Source organism: Chelonoidis abingdonii, chromosome 3, assembly GCF_003597395.2.
Source record: "Chelonoidis abingdonii isolate Lonesome George chromosome 3, CheloAbing_2.0, whole genome shotgun sequence".
NCBI classification, from domain to species: domain Eukaryota; kingdom Metazoa; phylum Chordata; order Testudines; family Testudinidae; genus Chelonoidis; species Chelonoidis abingdonii.
The window spans coordinates 41,141,324-41,165,622 of record NC_133771.1 but is presented as its reverse complement, the minus strand read 5'-3'; the positions used below and the strand labels follow the sequence as shown (position 1 = coordinate 41,165,622).

The 24,299-nt window shown below is 45.9% G+C and overlaps 2 protein-coding genes across 9 annotated transcripts in view; one reads left to right on the top strand and one right to left on the bottom strand.

Moving 5' to 3' along the window:
* DLGAP2 (DLG associated protein 2) overlaps positions 1 to 19,173 on the bottom strand; it is a 698,632-nt gene extending 679,459 nt beyond the window's left edge. For all 4 annotated transcript variants that reach the window (XM_032798258.2, XM_032798257.2, XM_032798259.2 and 1 more), the window contains exon 1: positions 18,909 to 19,173. Coding sequence is in view for 3 of the 4 variants with exons in the window: in XM_032798257.2 (XP_032654148.1) it covers positions 18,909 to 18,926 (18 nt within the window). In the remaining variant the exon portion in view is untranslated. The remainder of the gene's footprint in view (positions 1 to 18,908) is intronic.
* Positions 19,174 to 19,325: 152 nt separating this feature from the next.
* Positions 19,326 to 24,299, top strand: part of ERICH1 (glutamate rich 1) — a 121,960-nt gene continuing 116,986 nt past the window's right edge. For all 5 annotated transcript variants that reach the window (XR_012655486.1, XR_004376183.2, XM_032798252.2 and 2 more), the window contains exon 1: positions 19,326 to 19,432. Coding sequence is in view for 3 of the 5 variants with exons in the window: in XM_032798252.2 (XP_032654143.1) it covers positions 19,411 to 19,432 (22 nt within the window). In the remaining 2 variants the exon portion in view is untranslated. The remainder of the gene's footprint in view (positions 19,433 to 24,299) is intronic.

Genomic DNA, 24,299 nt, shown 5'->3' with positions numbered 1-24,299 from the left:
TTAACAGTTTATCTGTAGTGACCAACAGACAAAATAACCTAAAGGCTTACGAGTTGATGAATTATTTACAAGCAGTTGCCCTAGGGTTGCAAAATGTTTTGGGCATTCTCATTTAAGAAGGGTTGGGGTTTTACATTTTTTAATGTTGATTAGACAGGTGTATGTGAACACTACTTCAGTGATACAAGATGTGTAGTGCAGCCTGTAAAATTCTCTGACCACTGGCTTGATCCAAGTTGAATGGGACAGGGACTTCTGGCTGAGGTTATTGGATGCTAAATACTTGTTTACTCAATGCTGTTGATAAGAAACTGTCGGGAGTTTTATGCACCCCAGATGAAATGGTGTAAATTGACCACGTGCCCTCTCTATGTTTCATTCATAACGTTGATGTACAACTAATTATAAGTGTTATTTAGCATTGCAGAGTCATTTGATAGTTCGTAGTTGACCACAAGCTAGAGAACATGTAGAGAGGAGAATCTTAGAGGAAGCAAGAAATGATTTAACAAAAGGAGAAAGCTGGAATCAGCTACATCTGACAAGGACTTCAGGACAAAAGGCAGGGCAGCCTCCTCTGCTGTATTTACAGGATGTAAAGGAAAGACTACAGTGGGATATGGTAGAATTACAGAATCCTAGCATGGCAGGGACCTGCTGCTATACTGATGTAGTTCCAGAGTATTCCAGTGAGCTCATTCAGGGACAAAAAACATTCCTCCTTTTCTGCAGCTGCAAGTTGTTGAATATTATTGCAGGTTTTCCAGCTTTGGCAGATGAGGAATGGTACTGGCTTGTGAGGCTAACAGGGGAACAGAAGTTCCTGCAGCTATGTTGTCAATAAAAAAGGAAACTCCTCCAAGGGCTGATGCATAGGTGGCAAAATCAGAGATTTGTTGATCCCTTTTCTATGATACTTCCATGGACTGTCACTGATGCCTTGAATGGAGGCAAGTTAAAAAACTTCCTTTTATGAAGGCCCTTCCCCCTCAAACCCAGAAGAGCGGGACTTGGAAGATATCAGTAATTGGAGATCTATTGTCCTTTTGAACATGAATTACAATTTTTTTGCTTCCATTTTAGCCAAGAGTTTGGGGGAAACAGCAGGGGAAATATTATATCCCAGACACTATAATACAGTTAAAGGTTTCAAATACTTTGTCTAGTTTGCAGGAAATATTTGAAATTGGACTATGGAGAAAATGAGAGGGTAATGTTTAGCCTCAGATCAGGCTAAAGCTTTCCGTTAAGTAAATCTACCTTATTTATGGTTTGTCCTGTTAAATATTGTATTTCTCTGCAGTTTATTAATTAGCTACAGACCTTCATCTTCATGCACTATGCTTCCCCCTACTTATGGGTGGAAGGGAGAGGTGATACAGACACATTCTGAAGTAAGACAAGGCAAGCATCTTTAATTTGCCAATCCTCAATACAAGTGAGGTTGTGAAGGATTTTAGTTGTTCCAAGTTTCCCTAAAGAGGTCAATGCTGAGAGTGTATTGATCTATAGAAAGAACAAGATGATTTTGCAATAGTCCAGAGATATTAGAGCAACCGTTTTAGAAGTGAATGCCTACAAATATTGGAATTTGAGATGCAGTTCTAAATTAATATTTGGGGGAAACATTGACTGAATTAGTCTTACTTACAGTATTATCAACTGGTGCATTATTAGCAGAATTAGGATCTCATCATTGATGGAATTCTTAGTTTCTCAGGTTTACTAATTTTTCAGACCAACACACTATTTCTCACCTCTTAGGGGGATAAAGAAGCTTGCTGTAAGAAGACGAGACCCTCTGAATTTCAGGTTCTCACTTCATAGCATAAACAATGTTGGACTTGTAAATGCACAGCTGCATTTTCTAAATACTATATACCATAAACAGCTCTCAGCAGATAGTCTTGACAATTTCCAAAATTGACAAATTATTTAAGAACCCATATAAAATAATCTACCCAATATTAATGAACCTTAGCTATTTTGTCTGAATTTTTTGAACCTTCAGCCAAATGGAACTTACTAAAAAGTGATTGGCAGTCAGAAGATCATGTTTGTCTGCTTCCATTTCAGAAAACAAAGTCAATGAACTTAAAATTTCTGAACCGATTGATTTTACTGCTTTCTTTCCATTTAGCCATTCTGAGAACTTCATTAATAGTGGGTTCTTTATTATCAAGCTCTCTCCAGAATCATAGAATATCAGGGTTGGAAGGGGCCTCAGGAGGTCATCTAGTCCAGCCCCCTGCTCAAAGCAGGACCAATTCCCAACTAAATCATCCCAGCCAGGGCTCTCTCAAGCCTGACCTTAAAAATCTCTAAGGAAGGACATTCCACCACCTCCCTAGGTAATCGATTCCAGTGCTTCACCACTCTCCGAGTGAAAAAGTTTTTCCTAATATCCAACCTAAACCTACCCTACTGCAACTTGAGACCATTACTCCTTGTTCTGTCATCTGGTACCACTGACAACAGTCTAGATCCATCCTCTTTGGAACTCCCTTTCAGGTAGTTGAAAGCAGCTATCAAATCCCCCCTCATTCTTCTCTTCTGCAGACTAAACAATCCCAGTTCCCTCAGCCTCTCCTCGTAAGTCATGTGCTCCAACCCCCTAATAATTTTTGTTGCCCTCCGCTGGACTCTTTCCAATTTTTCCACATCCTTCTTATAGAGTGGGGGCCAAAACTGGACACAGTACTCCAGATGAGGCCTCACCAATGTCGAATAGAGGGGAATGATCACGTTCCTCAATCTGCCGGCAATGCCCCTACTTATACAGCCCAAAATGCTGTTAGCCTTCCTGGCAACAAGGGCACATTTTTGATTCATATTCAGCTTCTGCAGAAAAGGACCTAGGAGTTAGTGGATGAGAACTGCGCCTAGCCATTCGGTCCTTAGGACAGAAGAATCCCATTCACTGTTACAGACTAAGTGCACTACAAAATTAACCTTCTTAAAGCTGAAATATAGTTAAGAGCAACTCTTTGGATTGAAAGAATATCTGATTCAATGTTACAGATGCAACTTCCAAGACATTAAAATAAATAATTTTTAAAATTAGTTGCCCTTAAGAAACACATAAGTAGCAGATCCAAATAAGAATTACAATCAGCCAGAAAAATATGCCAGTGGTTAAAAGACAGAGCTATGAGCTGCCATGAAGGAAACCATGCAGCCAGCTTCATGTTCCAGCAGCCAGCAAGAAAAGAGACTTTGCATTTTACTTCTAAGGGAAGGTGAGCTTTGTGCTTAGCAGCCATCCTTCTCAGCAATGGGAGCCCAAAAGAATTACCAGCCAGTGGAAAATAATGTTTTGCATACATGCAGCATTTTTCAATTACAGAAGACAATGTTTTATAAAGGTGGGTAAGCATTATTAAAACTATGTTACAATCAGAGATCCCATTCAAGGACGGGGCATAGAAGGAAGAGTTTACTTAGACAAACCAGAGACCTCAAATTTAAATTATTTTACTGATATCTCCTTTGTATAAAATGAGATCCAGAAAGCTACTGGTAATGCAGATTTATAAGATTTGGAAGTGAGATGGAGAAAGATAATTCAGACTCAGGAGGGGAACATCGCTTACTTTCCCATCTATCAGAATGAAGATAACTAGTATCATCCCCTATTCATTCATTTAGGGTGAAATCCACTGCTGTGCAGAGAGTACAAGATAGGCCTTGTACTGATCCACTGCACAGAGTGAATTTCACCCTTAGGAAATCTCTGCACTGCAAAAAAGGTGTGTTCTTAACACAGTTAAAATAGCAGTGAAGACACAACTCCTCCCCTTTTAACTTAGGTTAGCAGCTTGAGTTCAACTTGAGGCTGCTCTACAGGCTTACACTTGACCTTACACTTTAACCTGATTTACAGCAATTTGATTTTTATCTTCACTGCTATTTTAATCAGAGTTAGCTAAGTCAGGTTATTTAACCTGAGTTAGAACATTTTTTTTTGTGAGTATAGACAGACCTTAAGCAAATGAAGCAAAGGTGTCAGCTTCTCTCCCACTCTTTTAGGGCTCTGTTCAGTCAGAATCTGATGTGTACCAAAGTTCATGCTACATAGCTTCACATCCCAGGGGCTTATTAAGCCATAAATGGCCAAGGATTGAACAGGGGTAGGGCGTAGGTCTGTTTTATGGGCTGCCCAGGGAGCGAAAAAAGGAAGTGGAGAGTGCCTGAGATTCTCTCTCTTTCCTGCCTTCCATTCAAAGAACAACATTCCAGGAGCTACTGAAGCAATTTGTTTTATGCTATTTTTATGGGCTACTTGTGAAGGTAAGAGAATGACATGAAAGCTGGGAACTTCATTCTACTCCTTGCTGCAAACAAGACATCTACTCAGGGATTTGGAGCAATCAAATTTTTGAATTGCTCCACTCCAGCTCTAGGTAAAAGCCTACTAGTCCATGCTCCAGCTCCAGACTCTGCTCCAAAGCCCTGCACCCACTAATACAAAACTGATCCTCTCTGGTACCTGAATGATGATGTTTCCGTAAAGCACTTGTGACAAAGTTCCTCCTCTACCTTGGTGGGTCCTGCGCTTATTGGCAGATTTGTTCACCTCAGTGATCTTCCCCTCTTGTGGAACCCACACTCTGGGTCAGCTCCTCCTGTGTCTGATCAGGATTTGGGAGGTTTGGGAGGAACCCAGGCCCATCCTCTACTCCAGGTTCCAGCCCAGGGCCCTGTGGATCACAGCTGTCTATAGTGCCTCCTGTAACAGCTGCGTGACAGCTACAAGTCCCTGGGGCTACTTCCTCATGTGCCTCTCCAAACACCTTCTTATCCTCACCACAGACCTTCCTCCTGGTGTCTGACAATGCTTGTCCTCCTCAATCCTCCAGCAGTACAGTCTCTCACCAGTTCCTTGCTCTTGCCCCAGCTCCTCACACACAATCCTTCTCCTCTAGCTTCCCCTCCTGAGCTCCTTTTTAACCCAGTGCCCTGGTTAGCCTGCCTTTGATGGCTGCAGGTTTCTAATTAAATAGCTATCTCTACTGCCTTCTAGAAAGATCTTAATTGGCTCCAGGTGCCTTGATTAACCTGGAGCAACTGCCATTTGGTTACCAGGGTACTAGGGATTTGTTTAGCCTGGGGCTAACACACCTGTTTCTCAGTACTTTACTGTAGCCATCTGGCCTTGCCCCATCACACACTGAATTACCCAAAATCATAATAAACACTTTTTTTTTATTTGCTTGAATTTTATTCTACAGTACAGTCACTGGAAAGGCAGTCCAACTTCTCATTGTAGAATATAGGTGCACAAACTGATGTGTTCACAGAAGCTGCTCTGATTACACTGCAAATGCCATGTACTAAGTGTTAAAGAGGTAATGTCAATATTAATAAAAAAAAATACTTCCATGAACAAAGTTTACCTTCTAAAGTTACCCATGACAACTAAGAGTAAAGAGGAAATATTTTGTTTATTCTTGCAATTTGTTTACTTTGATTACATACTAAGTGCTATCAGAGGCGTAGTTTCACTCTTGTCAGATTGGCCAGTTAATTTTTTAGCTACAACTATAAAAGCAGTCACTGGAGTTAGTGGATGCTGACTCCTATTCTGTGATGGGAGTATTAACTATTAGCATATCTGACCCACATCAGGTGACTGCAGCTTTGAAATAAAGACCCCACTATTCCTCTGTGTCACACATTTCATTATGAAAAGGAGAGAGAAAAACATTTTTAAATGATAGAAGAATGTGGCTATAAAACACAGAAATTAGTAGACAAGCTAAGGGCCAGTGTCTTGCCTGAAACTATGTGAGACACACAAGAGGGTGAGGTAATATCTTTTATTATCTCACCCACCTTGTCTTTCTAATAGACTGGGACCAACACAGCTACAACAACACAAGCTATCTGCAATTCACTTCTCAAAACTCACCAAGACAGAGAAAAAGGAAAAGTCAGTGAGGAAAATGCATAAGTTGGGTAAGCTGTGTTAGAAGTATAGTGTCTAGGAAATCAGAGAGCAGACAAAAGAGAAAAGCAAAAAGCTAAAAACTGAGAGTCAGAGAAAGAAACACAGCAAAAAACAGTTACTCACCTTTGTAACTGTTGCTCTTCGAGATGTGTTGCTCATATCGATTCCAATTAGGTGTGCGCACGCTGTGTGCATGTCCGTTGGAAAGTTTTTCCCCTAGTCGAGTCGGCTGTGAAGCCCCATGGAATGGCGCCTGCATGGCGCTCAATATATGACCCGCCAACTCAGCACCCCCTCAGTTCCTTCTTGCCAGCTATTCCAACAGAGGGAAGGGTTTGGAATGGATATAAGCAACATATCTTGAAGAACAACAGTTACAAAGATGAGTAATCATTTTTTTTCTTCTAGTGCTTGCTCATATCGATTCCAATTAGGTGACGTCCAAGTCTTACCCTAGCCGGTGAGGTCAGAGTGAAAGAATGTTGACTGCAGTACTGCTCTATCGAAAGCTGCATCATCTCTGGCGTGCTGGACGATGGCATAGTGCAAGGCAAAGGTATGCACCAAGGACCAAGTCGCTGCCCATCAGATTTCTTGGATCAGCATCTAGGCCAGGAACGCCGCTGATGAGGCCTGGGCCCTAGAGGAGTGTGCGGTGAGTGCTGGGGTCGGCACACCGGCCAGCTCATAGCAAGTGTGGATGCAGGATGTGATCCAGGAGGAGATTCTTTGAGAGAAGACTGGGAGGCCCTTCATCCAGTCTGCCACTGCAAGGAAGAGCTGGGTCAATTTCCTGAATGGCTTAGTGCGTTGGATGTAGAAAGCAAGGGCCCTGGGGACATCGAGGTAATGCAGCCGCTGTTCCCAGGGACCAGCATGAGATTTAGGGTAAAAAATGGGCAGGAAAATATCCTGACTGGTGTGAAAGGCTGACACCACCTTGGGGAGAAAGCTGAGTGTGGTCTGACTTGTACCTTATCCTCGTGGAAAACCGTTAAGGCGGTTCCGAGGTGAGGGCCTTCAGCTTGGAGATGCGTCTCACCAACATAATGGTGACTAGGAAAGCCATCTTCCAGGAAAGATACAGGAGGGAGCACGTGGCCAGTGGTTTGAACAGGGAGCCCATAAGTCTTGAAAGGACCATGTTAAGGTCCCATGCAGGGACAGGCTGCCTGATCTGAGGACAGAGATGGTCCAAGCCCTTGAGAAAGTGACCGACCATTGGGTTGGCGAAGACAGAGTGGCAAGACGCACCCAAGTGGAAGGCCAAGATGGCAGCGAAGTGAACCTCCCATTTCAGGTGCAGGAGGTACTCCAAAATGAGGGGCACCTGCACCCGGGGGGAGGGGAGGGGCTGGCGCTGATCACACCAACATGAAAACAGTTTCCACTCTGCTAGATATGTGGCTCGAGTAGAGGGTTTCCTGCTGCCCAGCAGGACCTGCCTTATAGGGTCTGAACACAGAAGCTCCATAGGGTTCTGCCATGCAGCATCCATGCCATGAGGTGGAGAGACCACAGGTCAGGTTGACAGAGGCAACCGTGGTCCTGAGTGAGCAGGTTGGGAAGAAGAGGCAACAGGACTGGAATGTCCTCCGACAGTTCTAACAGTGTGGTGTACCAATGCTGGCGAGGCCACGGTGGAGCTACCAGAATCACCCTCACCTCATCTCTGCAGATCTTGAGCAGGACCTTGTGCATGAGGGGGAATAGAGGAAAGGCATAAAGCAGGCGACCCGTCGAGGGAAACAGGAACGCGTCTATGAGGGAGCCCGGGCTGTGACCTTGGAAGGAGCAGAACATTGGGCACTTCCTGTTGCTGCAGATGGCAAACAGGTCGTCCTGGGGAAACCCTCACCTTTGGAAGATGGGGTGGACGACATCTGGCCAGAGGGACCACTCGTGCGAGTGGAAGGACTGCTGAGGCGGTCCGCCAGCGTTTTCTGGAGCCCAGGAACAAAGGTTGCTACCAGGTGAATCGAGCGGGCTATACAGAACTCCCACAGTCGAATTGCTTTGTGGTAGAGGGGGAGGAACAGGCCTCCCCTTGCTTGTTGATGTAGAACATGGCCGAGGTGCTGTCCATGAGAACGCCACACAATGATCACGCAGGTATGCCTGGAAGACTTGACAAGCAAGGTGCACTGCCATCAGCTCCCTGATGTTGATACGGAGGGAGACCTTGGACAGAAACCACAGACCCTGAGTCCAAAGGTTTCCCAGATGAGCACTTCAGATGAGCGCTGATGCATCCATGACCAGGAACAAGGAAGGCTGGGGGCTTTGAAAGGAGACTCCCTTGCACACTGCCTGGGGATCGAGCTACCAGCGGAGGGAGGCGAGGACCCGCTCTGGGATGGTAACCACTGAATTCAAGCTGTCGCACCCTGGATGGTAGACTGAGGCGAGCCATGCTTGTAATGGATGGAGCCAGAGCTTGGCGTGCTGGGTCATGTATGTACACAAAGCCCTATGGCCAAGGAGACTCAGGAAACTTCTTGCTGTCAAGTTCAGGAAACTCTGAAGGCCCCAAATAAGGAGGGCCTGCACCTGAATGGAGTCCAGAACTGCACTGATGAACTCTATCCTCTGGGTCAGTTCCACGGTCAACTTTGCTACACAGAGGAGGAGACCCAGCCATCAGAACATACACCTGACCAGGTGGAGGTGGGACTGCATCTGCTTTCTGGTGCAGCCCCGAAGCAATCAGTCATTGAGGTAAGGATACAGTTGCACGCACTGTCGACAGAGGAAGGCAGCCAAGACCGACATACACTTGGTGAACACCCGGGGGACTGTGGAAAGGGCCTAATGGGAAAGCCATAAACTGGTAATGTTTGCGGTTGACCACAACCACAGGGAGCGCCTGTGTGCCAGATGAATCGCTATAGGGAAGTACACATCCTTGATGTTGAGGGCGGCGTACCAGGATCCAGAGAAGGGATAATGGTACCCAGGGAGACCATGCAGAACTTCAACTTGCCCATGAACTTGTTGAGCCCACACATCTCCTGAATGGGCTGGAGGCCCCTTTTGGTCTTGGAGATTAGGAAATATCAGGAGTAAAACCCCTTTCCCCTTAGTTCCCGCGGAACCTCTTCTACCGCCCCCAAGGTGAGGAGCACCTGAACCTCCTGGATAAGGAGTTGCTCGTGAGAGGGGTCCCTGAAGAGGGATAGGGGAGGGTGGGGAGGAACAAAATTGGAGAGAGTATCCCACTTCCACCATGCGAAGGACCCAACGGTCCGAGATTATTTGAAACCAAGCACGGCGGAAATGGGATAAATGATTCAAAAAAGGTGGGGAAAGATCCTGGGGTAAGTCTGGTATGCCATCCTTGGGCATCCCTTCAAAAGGCCTTTTTGGAACCTGACGATGGTTTGGTATGGCCCTGGCCTTGCCCAGACAGCGGGTTGGAGGGCTTCCTCCTCCCATTCGGCCCCCGCCCCCTGCAAAAGTCCTGCCTCGGCCGAGGAGGGTAGGGGCACTGCTGCGGATGCTGGAGCTTGAAGTGATTCTACAGGGTTGCCGGGATGTGCATACCCAGGGACTTCAGGGTCAGCCTCAAGGCATTACGGCTATGTAGCCTAGAGTCAGTCTGCTCTGCAAAGCGACCCTCCCCGTCAAAGGGTAGGTCTTGGAGCATCTGCTGAACCTCCGAGGCAGGCCAGAGGCTTGCAGACAGGAGGTACACCTCATGGCAATCCCGGAGAACAAAGTACTCGCGGCCGAGTCTGCAGCATCCAGTGAGGCCTGCAAAGAGGTCTATGCCACTGTCTTGCCCTCATCAACAAGGCCTCAAACTCCTCCCTGGACTCAGGAGGCACAAGCTCCTTGAACTTCAGCATGGAGTTCCAGGAGTCAAAGTTGTAACGACTCAGGAGTGCCTGCTGATTGCCAATCCAGAACTGGAGCCCACCCATAGAGTAAACCTTGTGGCCAAACAAATCCAGCTGCTTGGCATCCTTTGACTTGGGCACAGGGGCTGGCTGTCCATGCCTCTCCTCCTCATTCATGGCCGCAGCCATGAGCGAGCAGGGCTGCGAGTGTGTGAACAATTAATTGTGTCTCTTCAAGGGGACAAAGTATTTATGTTCTACCCCCTTGGCAATAGGGGAAATGGAAGCCAGATGATTTTGGCATTAGTCTGGTTGGTCTTGCTGAGAGGCAGGGCCACCCTCAATGGATCTTCCAGGGCCAAAATGTCCACCGCTGGGTCCTCCGATTCCACCACCTCCTCGGCCTGCAGGTTCATGTTGCATGCAACTCTGCGCAGGAGGTCCTGATGGGCACAGATATCAATGGGAGGTGGCCCAGAGATAGAGGTGCCCAACACAGCCTCATCAGGAGAGGAGGATGAAAAGGCCACGGGGGGAAAATGGTTGTCCTGATCCTCCTGTGTCACGGGGGCCTGATGTCCTGCATTGCCGACTGCAGGGCCTGGCTTGGGAACCGGAGTCAGAGGAGGTGCCAAAATGGGAAGAGTGCACAACATCTCCTCCATGCCTCCATGAGCAGGCCTACTGGCGGAGGCTTCCAGCACCCGTGGTTCAGAGATGGCTGATCAGGAAGCACCAGACAGTACACCCTGGGCTGATGGTACGCCCATGGCATCCAGAACGACTACTGGGCGGGGCCCTGCCCAAGCACCTGCCAAGGCCCTGCCCCCGCATCAGTGTGGCCACAGTCTGACCGGCAGCAGTCCCTGTCCGAACCCGAGGAACGAGAACTGGACCATGAGGGCCAGGGCAGTGCCAAGCAAATCTGTTCCAGTGAGCAGCAACAAGGAGAAGGGGAGCGATGCTACAAAGCTGAGGAGCAGTGCTGGGACCTGGAGCGGTACCGTGGCCTGGAGCTGTGCTGAGATGACGAACAGCGCTGGGATCAGTGCCAGATCTGAGATCTGCTCTGTGACAGCAACCGGCGGGCAGGGCGGTGCCATGATCAGGAGCACCGGCACGAACCGGAGCGATGCCACAAGTACGACTGGCAGCGGGACTCCGAGCAGTGCTGGGACCGGGAATGTTGCCAGGAATGGGAGCAGTGCCGAGGCTCGACCACCGGTGCTGACAGTGCGGATCAACGCTGGCTTGCCCTGAGATGGTGCCATACGCTGGCGGCTGAGAGGGAGCTTGGCGTGGAATGAGGGGACACCGATGCCATCATGGCAATGAGGTCTCTTGCCACCACAAAGGTGTCTGGAGTAGAAGACAGCTGGACTTCCACCATGCTGCAGGTTGGGGAGTCCAGCGGCACCGGACTCAGCTATTTCCCTCGGTGGGGTCGGAGTCAACAGTGCCGTGACCACGATCTTTCCTCCGGGATGCTCCCCTCCGGGACGCTCCACAGTGGCTGGGGCTCTGGGGAAGTGGGTCTCTGCACAGGAGAGACACCCTTCTCCAACTTCCAGTGTCGTTTTGGTCCTGGGGAGTGGGAGCAGTGCCGAGCCAATGTCACCAAGTGAGGTGCCGGGCAGCGGCGGTGCCATGGGTCTCGGTCAGAGTCCAGCTGCGGTGCTGCCTCCACCACTGCTGCTGGGGCGCTACACACTGAAGAGCTCGGTGCTGGGTCCTGTTGTGCCGAAGGAGACTGGGGACTAAGTGCCACCTCCATAAGGTGCTGCTTCAGGCAAAAGTCCAGCTCCTTTTTAGTCCAAGGACGAAAACCCTTGCAGATCCTGCACATCTCGGCTTGGTGAGCCTCCCCCAGACACTTTAGGAAAGAGTCATGGGGGTCGCCTGTTGGCATGAGCTTGGAGCAGGACCTGCAGGGTTTGAGTCCCAGGGACTTGGGCATGGAGCCCCAAAGAAAAATAGTCAGGATGGAGGGTATCTAAAACAAAATAAACAAGAACTACCAACAAAACAAAACAACTACTATCTATAGAGCCAGGGAAACGTGGAGAACTTGCAGAGCAAGATGCCAAAGTTCACACAACTGTCACAGGCGGTAAGAAGGGACTGAGAGGGCGCCAGGTTGGCAGAGTCATATATTGAGTGCCATGCAGGTGCCACTCCAGGGGGCTCCACAGCCGACCCGATGGATGCTGCTAGGGGAAAAACTTTCTGACGGCCATGCACGTGGCACACGCACACCTAATTGGAATCAATATGAGCAAGCACTCAAAGAAGAAGAATTAGTTCTGCTGAAGTATAATATGGTTCACGGGGCATATGCTTATTATTGAGGTATTTGTGGAATGTAGCATGAAAATTTGTGGTCACAGGTCTATTACAATAGGGATTCTGATTCATCCATATCTTTATACATATGTTTGATCATAGCTGTTGACATACTGTCTATGATATGCACAGGTATTCTTAACTAGTATAGGAAAGGAAGTTGTACAGTTCACGATATCTATGAGTTTAGCAAGGTAAGCTGTACAACATTTATTCCGCCCCCCCCAGATATTAAAAGGAAGGGTCCTCCCTCTACCCTAATAATGAAATACTTTATCAATACAGAAATATTTTGTACTGTATAGTACATTTCTAACAACTGATATAAAGTATCTCTACCATCATACTTGAGGGGCTAACAGTTTTCTGCTTTAATGGACCTCAATCGTCTGTTTTATCATGCGTGTTTAAATAAGCTAATTCACTATGGTGATGAACGGAAGCAGCTAATAAGGATTGTCTTGTTCATGCGCTAAAATTGCAGCAGCTGTTTTTGTTTGACTGATGTAGTTTAAAAGAGCCCCCAGACGGTAAACCATAGAAAAAACAAGGGACGTTTCAATGTTCTCTCTATTACCAAAATTACTCATAGGATTATAACAGTCATAAAAGGAAATTGCTTTGTCTACATATAACTGCAAGAGATTTTTCCCCTTACATATTAAAGGTAGGTGTACAATGTTAACATTTTTGTTAAACCTAAAAAAAAAGTATTCCATTAAGTATCCTGCATAATGTGTTCTAATAAAGCTCTCTATCAAGCCAAAGTTCCATCACTGAAGATATTATTTATGAATTCCTTTCTAATAAATATTATTGTAGCATCCACTATCAGAGTAAAATGCTGTAATTGTGAAGAGAAGGAATAGATCTATCAGGATAATCAACATACGATGAAGACAGTAAGGGCAGGTCTACACTAGAGGGCGGGATCGATCTAAGATACGCAACTTCTGCTACGTGAATAACGTAGCTGAAATCGAAGTATCTTACATCGAGTTACCTACTGTCCTCACGGCGCGGGATCGACGTCCGCAGTTCCCCTGTTGACTCTGCTACCGCCGTTTGCATTGGTGGAGTTCCGGAGTCGACAGAAGCACGTTCGGGGATCGATATATCGCGTCTAGATGAGACGCGATATATCGATCCCCGAGAAATCGATTGCTACCCGCCGATACGGCCAGTAGTGAAGACGTACCCTAAGAGACATCTCATAGTGCTGAGTTTCAATGGGAATTTTTCATAGGTTCCAAGGTCAAACGGGATCATCATGATCATCTAGTCTGGCCTCCTCCTTTAAATCATGATTTAAAGACTTAAAGTTACAGAGAATCCACCATTTGCTCTAGTTTAAACCCGCAAGTGATCCATGTCTCATACTGCAGAGGAAGGCAAAAGAATAAACAAAGAAAAAACAGGGTCTCTACCAATCTGACCTGGGGAAAATTCCTTCCTTAACCCATAATACAGGAGATAGAATTTCCCTGAATTAATTCCCATTTGAACTATATCGTGGAGAAAACACATGCAATCTTGATTTAAAAATTGTTGTGAGTGCTCAGAACCTTTCAGGATCACATATGTTCAACACCTAATAGAGCGACCACTTGCTTTCACAGTTATCACATTTTATTTTAATAATGAATATTCCAGTAACTTGACTCTAGGCATGAGTGAGGGCTTTATTAGAATAGAATTATGCCTGAAGTGATCTCAGTCAGCTTTGAGGGTGCTCAGGACCATGCAGATTGAAACCCTAATCAAGCAACTTTTTTTTTTCTTGAGAATATACCATATATAACACTGTTAAATTCTGTGGGACTTTTTCCTAAGTAAAAGCTGCGAGTGAAATCCTGGCCCCGGTGAAATCACTGGGAGTTTTGCCATTGACTTCAATAGGGCCAGGACTCCACTCAGTAGATTTTGGCTTTTGCTTAATATAGTACTGCTCCTGATCACCTCTGTTAAGTACTCTTTGTTTATTGAGTGCTTATTTTGAAAAGGTTTCACTCTAAATTTAGTTTAAAATTACACTAGATATTTAAATAATCTGCAAAGTAGGACTATAAATTATAAGAAGCTAGTCAATAAGGATGTCCTACATTTTTTCCTAATGGAAATTAGGTATATTGCTTGAAAGGTGTAACTGCATGCAAATATCATTTTACAGCACTAAGAAAAAAAACACTAAAAAAAAATCTCAAATAGAATCAACTACATCTGACAGATCTAGTCTTTATTTTTTGTTTAGTTAAATAATCCAGGCATTATAAATGTATTCTTTATTCTAGGATTACACAGGGTCTGAACGTAACATTCAGAATTGACTCTCAAGTGCATAACATTCTGTCACAAAATCATTAACATCATCTGATACAATTTTAAATTATGACCAGATATATTCAAAGGCATACAAAATGATTCATGAATAAAAACAACAAAATCCCTTTTAAAAGCCAAAGTAGTAAAATCTGGTTGATCTTTTTAAAAAATAATCAGAGGGGTAGCGGTGTTAGTCTGGATCTGTAAAAGCAGATCCATGCATCTGACGAAGTGGGTATTCACCCACGAAAGCTCATGCTCCAAAACGTCTGTTAGTCTATAAGGTGCCACAGGATTCTTTGCTGCTTTTAAAAAATAATGCAGCTGGAAAAATATAAAGTTGCATTCATGAAACTAAATGTTTTGTTTAATCCATGTGGAATGACTTTTTAATAGGTTTAATTTATGTATAATTGCTGAGCTCTGAAAGTACAAAAAATGGAAATCTTCTACTACCCCCATTTTGTCCTAATAACTTTCCAGAGAGAACACAAATATTGAATGGAAACTGATAGCATAGACAGCTGTACATTAGGTATCGTGAATATATTTGCATTAGAAAATAATTCCAACATCCGCAGCACATCTAGAATCATTTCTTAAGATCAATCCTTTACAGCTAATGTACTCCCATGGTGTATTCCAGGATACAGTACAAAGAATTAAGCTCACACTACCCTGAGGAAAAAAATAACCCACACCAGGGTTGTCAGTTATTCACAGTTGGACTACTTCACATGTTCAAGAAAAACTTTGGTGTAGAAGTGTTCATACCTCTAGTCATGTACTACATAGATAGGGTGACCAGATGTCCAAATATTAAGGGTTTTGTCTTATATAAGCAACTATTTCTCCCCCCTCATCCCTGCATCCCAATTTTTCTCATTTGCTATCTGATCACCCTATATAGATAATCTGAAGTATTGGATTTCTTCAAATTTTGTCAGTTCTTCAGTTTATGCAGCATTGTTGCTTCCAGAGAAATATAGATGGAAACACACCAACAATTAAAGAGCACTTCAGTTTGATGGTCTTGTTCCTGGGTATACACAATCTAGAGTGATTTAAGTTTAGTGGACCACCTGATTTTGTTTTAAGTGCTTTAATTTGGAAGTGTGTCAACTCTCACTTGCTTCCAAGACAATTAAACCAATTTAAACTTGTGATGTAGTAAAATACAAATGGAAACAAACTGCAAAAAGGGCATATTTAATGTCTTGAGTTAAAAAAGAATTTATAATACTAGGGGAAAATGCCATTAGTTGTATGTATAAAGCAACTTGAAGATATACACATATATAATATGAGTTTATGGATAAGAAAACACAAATCACTATTGAAAAAAATCAGGGCCCTAATAGTGAGATCATTAGATTGCAAACTCTGTCAAAACCTGGACAATGAAAGAAATAAAACATAGTCTCAGCATCTTGACTAATTTTTTATATCTATATACTTTCATCTTTGGATAGTGAGACTTCCCCATTGAATCAGAATGACTAGATTTGGTCTAAAGTTGACATTCTTACTGTTTAGACAACCAATTTAAAGCCCTAATCCTGCAAAGCCTTATTCAAATCTAGTATTTCCACCGAAGTTAATTGGACTACCCATGTCAGGAGGGACGCTGTAAGGGTGCTGAGGATCCAACTCTAGTGAAAAACTTCACCATCCATTTGATCCTAACCCCTCAGAGTTACAAGGGAAAAGAGGAGGGATGAGGAGAAAATGGCTCTGGGAAGCATTTTTTAAAAGGTGAAGATTAGGAGTTCTTTATGCTTTTGTTGGCATATTATTCAGCTGAATTTTGCATAACTGATGTTACTGAACATATTGGGCTTGGTAAAATGATGGGGGGTGGGTTAATTATTTCTATTTCTGAGCTGAAAGATTTGAATACTTACAGAATACTATTGTACTCCTCCTTTTCCCCTCATCTTCCAATATGTACTTGGTGCATACAAATTTTTAATCTGTTCTCTGCATCTAAGGAAGAGATCATACCATCTGAAATAAACTATCTGAATGAACATGAAATAGAAAAAGGAACAAAACACACTGAAAATGGTTGCAATTGCTAACACAGCCTTAGTCACCAGCAGCCACTACAAGACAATTTGGCTGATAGAAAATCCTGATTAATGACTTCTTCGTTTTAGCATCAAGGCAACAGCCTGAACTGCTATGACTACTGGGTCTTCCTCTTTACAAGCCTTATATGATCTACTAGTTTCCAAGAGCAACTAAATATCGGGGGGGCATATTAGGAGTATTTTCTAACTTTCCAGTCATGATATGCCTACATAGAGATTAGATCTGACTTTGTTACAGTAGGGGGAGAGTGTGGGTGTAGTCCTAGCTCCCTAGGGGGTTTCTAGAGAGTTGTGCAACCCTTTATTCCATAAAGTAATTAGGCTGGTAGCTGGCAATTGATTCCCCATCACAAAGGGTGTATTTAAATTAGTAATTATTATGTTTATTAATAGTTATAATTCATTTTACATAACAATGTGTCTAGTACATCAATGCAATTGCATGAAAATGCCAAGTGACAGTGATTTTGGTTGCTACAAAGGCACTTAGCCTGGGTCTCTGAAAAGCAATACTCAAAATTCCCTGATCACTATCTGGGATATAATGCCGATCTATGTAGCTCTCCCCCCAGTCCCTCCTTTTATCTCCCTGTTTAGGAAGATGGCAGGAAGTCACTGGAGCTTCATCTTTCCCAAGTTGGTTACATTGATAAGCCACACGCAATATGATTTACTGCCTTAGTCTTATTGGTCTCTGATACAAGATGCAGATTGCACAGATCAAGCCAACGGACCCTCAAAGCCGGAGTTACCCTTCCCAACAGGCAGCACCCCAGCTCCGGGCAAGGGACAACGCCAGCAGCATCTCGGTTCCATTTCTTAAAGAGTCCGGACTGAGCGATCAAAGCAAGGGAAATGGATCTCCCCCTTTTCGCCAAATCCAAACTCCCTCCGAGCCCGTTCTCTCTCGTCCCTGCCCGCCCCCCTTCACTTTAGCAGCACGCTGCGCAGCCCTCTCCATGGTACCCCTGTCCAGGGCTGAGCCCCTTATCAGTTACCTCCGCACACGGGATAATCTCACACACCCCAGCATTCTCCCACCTCCAAGCCGTTGGTCCAGGACCAATACTCATTGCTGGCCGCGTTAGGGAACCGCCGCCGCCAGTGCAGTACACCACGAAGACGAGGTGGAGGAGGCGGCTTGATTACACTAGCCTTTTCTCTGGTTTCATCCTCACATAGCAACCCTTAAAATGATGGTCTGTTAAAAGCCACCATCCTCGCTTACAGCACTTTCCTCCCTTCCAGGCAAAGAAATCAGATGCAGGGTGTACCCCTTCCCACACATCAATTCTCCATTCCAGCCAAAAGCCTCGCTCTGCCCCACCACATGGAAATAAATCCTGGAGGGGGACCCCTCCCCCCCGGCCGGTCAGTCTGTAACATACACATTTAACATGTTCTCTGTGTGTTTCTAGTCATGGTGCGCGCGCATTTTGTGCAATGCTTCTTTTAATCGCAAATCCCCTCAGCCCATTTCACGCTCCAGTCAGCTGAATGGTTTCCACTTTTGCACGCGGGGCCAAAAAGCGCAACTGTCACCATCTCTTGCCTTCTGCAAGAAGAGCCGCAGCTGACGGCTTCACACCTTGTGCCGCCGGTCAGCACTTTGGACACCCAGCGGCGGCAGCAGCCCAGAGAGCTTCGAAGCGGCAGCCCCCAAAATCAGCTGCATCCTCATCAGCACAGAAGTGCTGGGACCGGAGCGAGCGTAGCTACAACCAACCACCCCAGCAGCAGCTGCTCAAACCAAACATCCCAGCGGTGCTCAGCAGCTGATGCGACCCCAAAGCAGTGCAACGAGAAAGACTCCCTCTTGCAACCCTCACGCCGATACCTAACAATAGCAGCCCCATCCCTAGGACCTGCAACAACCCTGCTAGCACCTGCGGCCGCTCTCTAACATTGCCCTCCTGAGGCACAGCTGCAGATGCCCTCCTCCCCCGCCCCCGCCAATCCGACAGCAGCAAAGCAGCGCCTGCCAGGACCAGAATGCCACAAGAACCCCCTGACACCTCACCAGATGCACTCCCCCCCCAACAGCCACACCGCCCCCACTATTCCAACAGGATTAGCTGCGCCCACAAAACAAGCCCAGCAGCAGCTGTACCTTCGCCCCCAAACGCGCTCAGCAGCTGCACTTCTCATTGTTTTTAACAAGAGTCTGTCACACTTTGCAGCCTAAGACCCACGCTCAGCCCAGTCGTTCACTCCTCTCTCTTCATGCTTACACCCCAAGTCCTGCAAATCCTGCCACTGTGTCCCCCTGTTCCCACACTACATTAGCCCGGGAGCAGCAGTGCCCCCAGCCCGGGGCACTCAGCGGCATGAGACAGAAGATACCCACCATCGTGTCCTTACCTTTTTCAGCGCTGACATTCTAGTACATTACTGATTTAGCAGGTGCCGGGTTGCATGTTTAGCTGGCGGGTCAGGTGAGGGGGAAGCCTGGGCAGGTGGTGGCAGCGGAGGAGGAGCAGCGTGTGTATAACATTCTCCCCGCGCAGCGATCACACGCGTCGGGACACTGCACCGCTTGCGATTCCCCTCGCGCTAGCCATGCGCTGCCGCCGCCGGGGCTGCTGCTGAGCTTGCAGCTGTCAAACCCCGCTCTACACACAGCTCGCGCGCTCTGCGCAGCCGCGCTCCCCCGGCCGGCGCGGCGCGGGGCCATCCGGACGCAGCCGCCATGCCGGGAAGGTCCGCTCTGCACCCTGGCGGGGGCCGCCCCTGCGCCGGCAGCGCCAATGGGAGCCGTCCCCGGCCGGGGTGGGCGCGGCTGGCAGGAGACCGAGCACGAAAGGCGGAAGGCTGGGGCGCGCTGTCTGGGCCGTGCGCCGCGGCCGGAGCTGGTTGTGGGACCATGTCTGTCGGCAGGAGGCAAGGTGATCCGGGGGTCGGGCTGGCTGGCTTCAGGGGTCCCTTGTCTGCCCCGGGGCGCTGGGGGGCGGCGGTTGCGCTCGCCCACTGCTGCGGGGGCTGCGCGGCTAGGTCCGGGAAACGCTTCAAAAGTTCCTGAGTGAGCCCTGCCCCGCGGAAGCGGGTGCGCAGCCGGACGGGGAGCTAGCGGGCAGCAGGTGCTGGAGGGAGCCTGGGCGGCTGGGTGGGACGAGGAGCCCTCGGGCCAGGGAATAGGAGCGGGGAGGAAGCGGGGGGGCTGCATGGGGGTTGTTACTGGTGGGGGCAGTCCAGTAGGCTGGAGCGGGGGACTGAGGCTGAAGCAGCCTGTGCTGTCTTGGGGGAGGATGGGTGAAAAGGGGATCGCGCCTGAAGCAGCCTGGGGGTGCTCTGGGCAGCTGGCAGAGAGTCTGGGGTTTGCCTACAATGCCTGTGAAGTTTGGTGGTGATCTGGAACAGCCGCTGCTCTACCTCTCCGCCCCCCGCCCGCCCAAGCTTCTGTCCCATCCCAGGGACAGCATGCTGCTGCTTTACTGCCGCCGCTCCACCTGAGCTCAGAGCTAGCATGGAGAGGCTGCCTGAAGACCCAGCACCACAACAAATCCTGGTAGTAGGGAGGAAAAACTATAGCAAAAACCTGCTGTATGTCCAGATCAGCATGGACAGGCAGGGAGCTGGGTGTGTGTCATGTCCAGTGTGTGACACTTAGGTCTGCAAGGATAGACTGTATTTGTAGATGAACATGCGGCAGCCTCTGGATGCTCTAATTAATTGCCCTTGTGTCATTAAAGTGCCTTGCAGGATGTGTGTTTTTTTTTGTGGGGGGGGGGGGGGTTTAGATAAAAAAGTGTTGTTTAATATTTGAGTTGTCGTGGGGAGGGTGAACATATATATTCAACAAGCCGTTAAAACAAGATCCTGCCTGCCCTATGTGCTCCTGAAGATTGCAGTAATTTTAGAAGACTAAGTGCTTATACCTGTGTTCTTGGACAAAAGTTACCCTTCTCTTGTGCACTTGCTGCTGCTTCTTCCTTTCACCCCAGAAGCTGAATTCCTGTTAAGGTTGTGTAATGCTTCTGTGCAACCCCTTTCTAAATTCATCTTAACAGTCTCTCTTCCCCCCCCCCCCCAAACATCTCTCACTTTTGGCTGAAACTGTCAATGCTTTTTGTTGTCCTCAAGATGAGTGTGTGCGCACAAATGCTTGGAGCTGTTTTATACAGTTGGAGTTACAACATTTTGGGGACTTTTTCCTGTTTGAGGGATTTTTGGTTTGGGGAGCTTGTTTTGTGTGTGTGTGCACCTAATTCTAAAAATCTGAACTTTGAAAGTTGAAGCTTTGCACTTAAATAATCCTAATGGAACAGTGTAATTGCTAGGCTTTTAAAATGCAGCTGTTTTTCACAATTTTTTATCAGTTTTAAAACTTAATATGGAGTATGAACAGTAGAACATTTTATGTTGTAAAGTGTGTATATGCAGAGATGCACGATGAGCTTGTATATGCAGCTAGTTAAGTATACAATGGCTGGTTCTTGATCTTGTAAGCTCTACAAGTCTATCCCTTTCTGAGCAAAGACTTTGCAATTTCTGCTAGCCAGATAACTATGGATTGTAATTTATTTATTTGGAAAAACAAAACAGGAATTATATAAACTTAATGCAATGTTAGGGATCCTGAAATAGAATCATGTCAGAGAATCACAGAAGGGATCCTGTTTGAGCCCCTGCTTCATAGAACCTTCTGCAGTCCATGTATGTCAGGTTCTTCTCCGTCAAACAAAGGAATAAGACTGTGTTCTAAAGGATTAACTCTTGAGGCTCTGCTTCTTTATCGTCCTCTTAGCATGAGGAAGAACCAGCTACTGCTTGAAGACAACTGCAGCTTTAGCCTGTGGAGGCTGGCCTGAGACTCTTGATATCAGTCTTGGTAATGCAGACAAGGTTGATGGGCTGATGCCCAAAGAATTGCTATTTCTTACACTCATTTTCTCTCACGTGATCTGATACTATTGAGAAAGAAATGTAAGTAACCGTTGAAAGGGAGAAGTGTCTGTTTGGAACATCTGGTTTTGTGTATGATAAGAGTAGAACAAATAAGACAGGGAAGTCCCAATTCCCTTACTTTGGAGGAATTTTCAGTGTGAAGTAGGGGGTGTATAACTCTCCAGCTGTTAAAAATATTCATATGCCCCCCATTTCTGCACTGTTTGCCTAGAATGTGATCTATTTAGCTTCTTGTAAAATAAAGATAATTGAGTGAGTTTCTTCCATAGGAAAAATGCATGTGTTTCCTACTCCCTCTTTAAAAACAAATATTGAACCCATCAGTCATAATGCTCATACAATAAACCAGGGTGTATAAGCATTATATATCTTGTTACTTATAAGGACCTACATGTGTAGAGCTGGGCGTTGCAGTGGGCATTGCCTGCCCCCCCCCCCCCCCACCCCCCAACTGCAAGCCTCAGGCAGGCATTGAATTTGCCTCCTCCGCACTTGTGGCTCCATTGGCCTGACTGGAGATGCACCTGCCCCTGGCCGCAAAGAATAAAAGTCCAACTGCTCCTGTGCCTATTACCATAGTATCTGCGCACCTCAGAACACAAACAAATTTATCTCATAGCACTTCTGTGAATTCAAACAGTATTACTATTCCCACTTCAGTTTGGGAACTGAGATATGAAGTGATTTGCTTGGCCACAGTCACACATGTAGTCTGTGCCAGTGCTGGAAACTGAAATCAGATTGTTTCCATCTCAGTCTAGTTCTTAACCACAAGACTGTCCTTCTTTCAAGCAATTTGTTCAATAAGTTGTTTCCTTTCTGAGCATCTGTCAAATTCTTTTATTTTAAATGGTGAAGCCTGTTCTGAGTACCTTTCATCTTACAATTTTCAGTACTGCTCCCATTAGAAACACCATGTTAAGGTATTACTATGTCAGGTCAGACATTAAAGTGAGATGTTCACTTCCTGGACTGTGCTCCAAATCTTCCAAATTTGTGATCGCATCAGACTTTTAATCAGTGAATAAATAGTCTCCTTAAACTGTATCTGAGCCAATGTGTAGTTACCGAACAGCTAACTAACGTGGGGAATCAGAAGAGGAATGGAACCTAGCCTGCCTAGGCTTTTATAGAGAACCCATCACCTAAAATATCTGTGGAAACCCAAAGTTAGATCTTAACCTAATAGAGAATCTTTGTCTCTTCAAAGCAATGTGTAAACAAGAGTATCTCTGACAGAGAGGTTTGCTGGAAGTGGAGGGAAGGGGCATGAGGCTGGTACACACAGCATTAGTGTGTGTGATGAGTTTATCTATTTTATTAATATGCTCCATGTCTATGTGCTTTCATGATAGGTTACTTGTTGTGGAGTTAGGTCAAAAGGAATTGTCAGAGGAACCAAGTAGGAAAGGTAAAACAGTGCTCTAAATAAAGAGCATCTCAACAAATATTCAAACATGATAGCCAAGCTTATAGTCCTCTAGTGCCCAAGCTGTCTTGTCAGGGTTGAGAAGAGAAAGATCAAAGAGAACACTAGAGGACCCTGGGCCTAGAAAAGGGTGGCAACTCAGTGAGTGCCCAGAAGTTGCTCAGAGAGTGTCAGCAAGAGCTGGCAGGGTGGCCAAGAATAGAGTGACCAAATAGCAAGTGTGAAAAATTGGTACAGGTTGGGGGTATATATATGTAAGAAAAAGCCCTAAATATTGGGACTGTCCCTATAAAATTAGGACATCTGGTCCCCCTACCCAAGGAACACACACACAGGCTGTATCTACGCTGCAATAAGTAAATAAATAAATGTGTTTTTAACTCAAGTTAGCTAACCTGCTTTCAGACTGCAAATAAAACATAAATGTTTAATGGTGACAGTAATAGCCACTGGAACAATTACCATGGGTCATGGTAAACTCTTCATCTCTGACTATTTTAAAATCAAGGTTAGATGTTTTTCTAAAAGAGATGCTTTAGGAATTTATGACATACCACAGTACAATCCAGACTAATGGGCAGCTGGGTCATCCGTGCCTTTGTGAAGTAGCTCCCACCTGAGCCACACACAAACAGCCTTCCACCATCCAAGCCACAAGTCAAGTGTCTGTGTGTCATAGCTTTCCTACTCAGATCTGAACCTTAGAGTTCAGAAAATGAGATGCTAGCATGAAACCTCCAAGCTTAATTACCAGCTTAGATCTGATAGCGCTGCCACCAGCCAGGAATTCCAGTGCCTGGCTTCACTCTGGTCTCCCCAAAACTTCCCTGGGGGACCCCAAGACTCAGATGCCCTGGTCTAGCAACCAAGGGAAACAACCCCCTCCCTTTGTCTGCTCGTTACTTTCCCTGGATGACCCTGGAAGATCACCCGTGTTTCAATTCCTCCCACAAATTCCCTGGTGAGCTCCAGACTCAGTCTCCTTGAGCCCAACTAGAAAAAAATCCAACAAGTTTAAAAAAGAAAAAAGACATAAAAATGGTATCTGTATCAAGGTGACAATATACAGGGTTATTGCTTAAAAGAAAAATGAATAAACAGCCTTATCCAAAAGAATACAATTTAAACATTCCAGCAAACTACACACATGTAAATACAAAAAAAAAAAACAGTATAAGCCTATTGTCTTTCTACCTTTGTACTTTCAACTTGGAAACAGAAGATTAGAAAGCCTGGAGATAGTGATCCCCTCAGAGACTAGAGAGCAACAGAGACAAGACAAAGAACACACAGCCAAAACTTCCCTCCTTTGAGATTTAAAAATCTTGTTTCTTGATTGGTCCTCTGGTCAGGTGTTTGGTTCCTTTGTTAACTCTTTACAGGTGAAAGAAACATTAACCCTTAGCTATCTGTTTGAC